The 5,910-nt window shown below is 37.9% G+C and overlaps 1 protein-coding gene across 2 annotated transcripts in view; it reads right to left on the bottom strand.

Annotated features, from left to right (window-relative positions):
- plppr2b (phospholipid phosphatase related 2b) overlaps positions 1–5,910 on the bottom strand; it is a 44,861-nt gene that overhangs the window by 38,204 nt on the left and 747 nt on the right. For both annotated transcript variants that reach the window (XM_020597171.1, XM_020597170.1), the window contains exon 2: positions 495–605. In XM_020597171.1, coding sequence (XP_020452827.1) covers positions 495–605 — 111 coding nt within the window. The remainder of the gene's footprint in view (positions 1–494; positions 606–5,910) is intronic.

Here is a 5,910-nt window from a genome sequence, read left to right as displayed (position 1 = left end):
AAATTGAAAACAGAGCCTTCTAATTCAAGCAATTTCCCAAATTACATTCATTGTTGTTAATCTGCCATAAGAAACCTGGAATAATGAAAGAAAGAGATGTTGAGAGAATGGAAATGAGAGAAAAAGAACGTTACAACCAAAAGATGCACTTTCATTCCTCCCTCACTGTGCTTAAACTGGTTGGAGGTGTCTGAAACACCCGGAGAGCACACAGCTTGCTCTTGACTTTTACCCCATTTCATACACAACCAATACAGCATTTATGCAGCACATGGCCCACAACCTTGCGTACAGTATCATCACATGAAAGCCTGAGATTTCTGACTCTAAACTCAAGTTAGGTTTGACAAAATATGACAAATATTGCCTTCGGTTTGAATATGCTTTCAGTGTTCAGGTCAGATCAGACTCAAATTGTCAGACGTGGGTCAAGACTAATGAGCACGAAAGGTGACCGCAGTTCCCTTTTGAACAAAATAAGTCCAAATACTCACCTCCACAAAGAGGAAGCAGGGCACAATGTAGGTGCTGGTCTTCTGCTGGCCTCGGTCTCCAGGAGGGTTTCTCATCACTCTCCTCTGAGCTGACAGCCGACTGTCAGCCATCTGTGGGGTCAAAGGTCACTGTCAAACATCAGTCTACTAGATTTGCTCTGTTTCTCTCAAAAGGTCTGGATGTGTTTGGTGCAGAGCTCCTGTACACTAAGCAGATTAGCTTCTTTATGTTTGCAAAAGCCAAAACTGCAAATGGTGAACCTGACATCATAAAACTGCTCTCACACAAGAACAGTCAAACATGACTTCATGAAGATGTGAGTCAACATTTATGAGGTTGTGTACCATTTTAATTCCTTTGTAACATTTTGTTAATCTCTATAATACTAGATAATATACAGTACGTAGCACTGACTGACACAGTAAAACCAGTCTGTGTGATTCTGAGGCATAACACTAGCTAGAAGAAATAAAACCAAACTGAAACTGAGGCTATAAACACTTGTACTGAGGGCTGTATGTATCACTGTGGATAATAATTGGTTTGACTTTTTTCTTTTTACAAGGAAAGAGACCTCAGTGGTATGTTGGTTTGGTCACTTTGTTGGCTTCAACTTTATGATTATAGTGAGTTACTAAGCAGTCTTCTGAGTTCCAGGCGATAAAAAGCTTAAGCTGTGGTCTATTTATATTTAGCGCCTGGCTTACAGAGAAAATTTTAGTGAGGGAAAATAATGAGCAATTTCTTTTTTTAACCTGAAAACTGAGAATCTACAGTATGGATCTTGATCATTTTGAATGTCTCAAAATATGCTACCCTCTGTAAGTCCATGTTCAAACACATTATGATGTTGTTTTAACATCCATGTGTATTACACAGGCGGTGCCCCCATCTCTCAGGTAAAGTAGGGCAATACTGTACATCTTTGTGTAAAATTACACTCACACTGGGTGAGTCAGCTGCAAGCAATGGCTTCCAATACCCACATTCAGGACAAGTAGTGGATGCAATTTAACACCAAGACTGCCACTCTCATCCTCTCGCAGACATACAATTAACTTGACAATTAAGCATTTATGTTCACTAATCAGATAGCTGTACTTACATTGCATGTATAATAGAGTAAATTAGCCGGCACTTAGATTAAAGTAGTAACACACAGCTGTGTCAAAGCAGACGTTTAATGCATGCTGTATTATTCTGAAATTGGTCATTCTGCATGACAGGTACTGTTACTTTTGGTACTGTACATAATATATTTTCATTCTAATATTTACATGTATGTACTCAGTGGTAGAAGAAGTACTCTGATTCTATATATTGGTTTGTAAAAGTATCAATACTACAGTGTAAAACTACTCTGTTACAAGTAAAAGTCCTGCATTCAGAATGTTAGTTACGTAAAAGTACAAAAGTATTAGCATCAAAATATAATACTTTTGGTATCTAAAGTACCAAAAATAAAGGTATAGATGCACTATTATGTATATCAGTTTATTGCTGTATATTGGATATATTTTGGGTTGTTGTTGTGTATTGGTTGTATACTGGGTTATTGTAGATTGGGTAGATGCTGTTTTGAATATATTAATTATAATTTTAAGTACTTTACTGCTGGGAATCTTGAGCATTTTCCAAAAAAATAAGTATTAACTAAATATATCATAAAAAATATAGTGGAGTAATAGCACAATATTTGCCTCGAAAATGTTGTAAAGTCAAAATATGAAGTAGCAGATTATGGAAACACTCAAGTAAAGTATAAATATATCAAAATTGTACTTAAGTACAGTACTTGACTCAATGTACTCAGTTACTTTTTACCTCTGTATGCACTATTACTCAAGTCATTTGTTTTTAAATATAGGATTTTGTGTTTCTATACCATGTTATCGCTACAATAAAAGGTCTGAATACTTCTTTCACTACCTCAGTTAAGAGATTAACATATCCAAGTGTTTCAGTTACATAAACTTAACCCCTCTTTAAACAGACTGCAGTTGCCAAACACTGATCATGTAGGAACAAATAAAAAAAAAATTGCACATCCAATATCACCGTTCACCACACTACATCAAAACTGCACAGGTACATATACACACACACCAGTATGGGTAGGCAATCAAAAGAATTTAGGGGGAAATGAGGTTGAAGGGAGGAGAAGCAGAGTGGAAAAAGAGGAGCACTGATCAAAAACAAAAGCCTGACAGGAGGAGATAAGTGAGACAAAGTCATGATGCAGACATTTGGCAGCTCTTCAGAAGTAAAGCCAGCAGACTCAGTGATATAAGGGGAGCTGTGAAGCTTTAAATCATGATTTTATTTATCATAAAAACCTCAGCGATATAATTGTATTCATTCAAACACCAGTTTTCCTCTCAGATATCGAGCTTATTCGCACTCACTACAATTATCTTGCTGACAGGGACTCTCTTCTGCTTTGTCAGCCCTTCCTCCAATCAATGGTCGTTATGGTTGAGAGGGGAGGAAGCCACTTCACAATGCTAGAATACATCCATCCTTTCATAGTGCACCTGAATACACGTCTATACTGTCATAAAATGCAAAATTTGGAAAGCTAAAGTTTTTTATGATGACATGAATCTCATTGTTCAAAGCATTTACATAACAATAAAACATAAAAGAGTCAAGAAAACTTCAATGATTCTTTCCTGTTTGCATAAACACACAAAATGCACAATCTCATCATTTGTGATAAAGATAAAAGTGTATATTTACATACAAGGAGAGCAGAAACGTATTCTTAATGTATTCCTAACAAATATTGCTGGAACTTATTTTAAAGAGTGCTACAGTATATACATTAATAACTGTTCTCCCAGAAGCTTGGATCTTCACTTACCTCTTCTCTCATCTGGAACAGTTTAATCCATGGTTAGCTCACACATGCATATTGTCAAAGATCACTGGATTTGTGATTTAGCGGCAAGCTGAGGTTCAAAAAGCTGTGTCCTAGCTTAGATGTCCTTTTGAAATAATCTATACTACCGGTAAAGCAACCTGCACACCAGGAATGACCATATTGCACAGTTACAGAATATCGGTCCCTTCTATTTCAACAAGCAAGATTTAAAGATTAGAATGTATCATTTCTGAAAAATCACCCCAGGTGCTGTCATTGTGTCCTCAAACTTGAGCTTCAATTATGTGGCAATGAAGTCCCTCTTGGCAGTTTCTGTTCCTCGTCATAGATTTATCATCATGGCTCTCTATTTATAGCTTTGCATGAGACTTGTTTATGGTCAGAGGTGGTTGAAATGTCCAAGTATTTCCTCCAGATATATTGCCACAGTGGTTGTTTGCAGAAGTCACACACATGTATTTCTGTCTGCAATGTTAAGCTGAGTGACATGTATCCACACACAGCGAAGTACCGACTACATTCACTGTGGGTTAATTATCCATGCTGTGGTTCATACACTTGCCACTGTAGGCAAGCCTCAGCAGCAGGTTTTAATGTTTGGCAAAACATCATTCAGTGAGATATATACAGTATATACTGTATATATACACACACACACACTGCATGCACAATTGTTAGGCAAGTGTGTATTCTGACCATATCATTATTTTTAGCTATATAAACTTGAATGCTTATTGTTTTAAGCATTCTCAGGTGATTTGTATTTATGTATTGAACGAAGCTGTGGTCTAAAGTGATTAACACCCTACATAAAGGTGTGCATAATTATTAGGCAGCTTCTTTACCTCAGACTAAATGGGCCAAAAAAAGATTCAACTGATGCTGAAAAGTCAAAAATTGTCAAATGCCTTTCAGACGGATGCGACAGTTGAAATACCTGAGCTACTGAGGTGTGATCACTGGACTACATTTTGCTGCAAGTAGTCAACAGGGTCACAAAATTGTGTGGAGAAGAAAAGATGCAAATTAGCTGCTAAAGACTTGAGAATAATTAAATGTGAATCTACCAGGAACCCATTATCCTTCCTGGAGTGTCCAGAAGTGTCCAGAAGGTGTGCTCAGAAACATAAACACACACAAAAAAGATTCAACTGATGCTGAAAAGTCAAAAATTGTCAAATGCCTTTCAGACGGATGCGACAGTTGAAATACCTGAGCTACTGAGGTGTGATCACTGGACTACATTTTGCTGCAAGTAGTCAACAGGGTCACAAAATTGTGTGGAGAAGAAAAGATGCAAATTAGCTGCTAAAGACTTGAGAATAATTAAATGTGAATCTACCAGGAACCCATTATCCTTCCTGGAGTGTCCAGAAGTGTCCAGAAGGTGTGCTCAGAAACATAAGGTAAGGAAGATACGACCACCACGACTCACAAGTTGAAATGTGAAGATTGAGCCAAGAAATATCTTTTATGGACAGATGAAATGACAGTGACTCTTGACGGACTAGATGGATGGGCCTGTGGCTGGATCACTAATGGACACACAGCACCACTTCAACTCAGATGCCAGCAAAGTAAAGGAGGGTTACTGGTATGGGCTGCTGTTATTAAGGATGAGCTGGTTGGACCTTTACTGGTTGAAGATGGACTTAAAATCAGCTCCCAAACCCACTGCCAGTTTCTAGAAGATACTTTCTTAAAGCAGTAGTACAGGACGAAGTCTGCAAGGCCATAATTTCTATGCAGGACAGTGTTCCATCACATGCATCCAAGTACACCACTGCTTGGCTCAGCGGTAAAGGCCTCACATATGACAGAATAATACTCTAATTGTTTACTTTAGTAGAAGTAGCAATACCTCAGTGTAAAAATAATCTGTTACAGCATTCACAATGTTGCTTAAGTAACAGTATAAAAGTACTCACATCAAAATATAGGTAAGTTACAAAAAGTAAAAGTACTCATTCTGCAGAATAGCAAATTTAACATTAACGCATATCATATTATTGGATCGTGATTACTGACACATTAAAGTACAGATACTTCAAAATTCTACTTAAGTACAGTGCTTGAGTCAATGTACTTTATTTTATTTTCACCACTGTGTGTGTAATGTGTGTGTGTGTGTGTGTGTGTGTGTAGCAACCATCTTTCAAAGCAGTGAGAAGCAATCAGGCATAAGGCTGGTGTGACTGATTGTCTTATGTGTTGCTGTCCATGTCATTCAGTATGATGTGCATCCTTAAACCTTGCACTGACACACAAAAGACCCACTTAGTATCTCACTGACATACACACACACACACACACACACACACACACACACACGGGCACATTTACAGAGACTGATATTCAGACACCTGTATGCACGGGCTCATTCACATGCAAGGGACCATTATTCTTCTATTCATTACATGTCAGTCCAACAAGTGGTGTGACACAGCGGATGCCTGTGTGTGTGTGTGTGTGTTTGTGTGTGTGTTGGACAGAGAGATAAGAGAAACAGAGGGTGAGGGAGAATATCCTGC

The sequence above is a fragment of the Monopterus albus genome, unplaced genomic scaffold (assembly GCF_001952655.1).
Source record: "Monopterus albus unplaced genomic scaffold, M_albus_1.0 scaffold32.1, whole genome shotgun sequence".
Lineage (NCBI taxonomy): Eukaryota > Metazoa > Chordata > Actinopteri > Synbranchiformes > Synbranchidae > Monopterus > Monopterus albus.
Note: the sequence above shows the minus strand (reverse complement) of the source record. Positions and strands in the feature narration are given on the sequence as shown.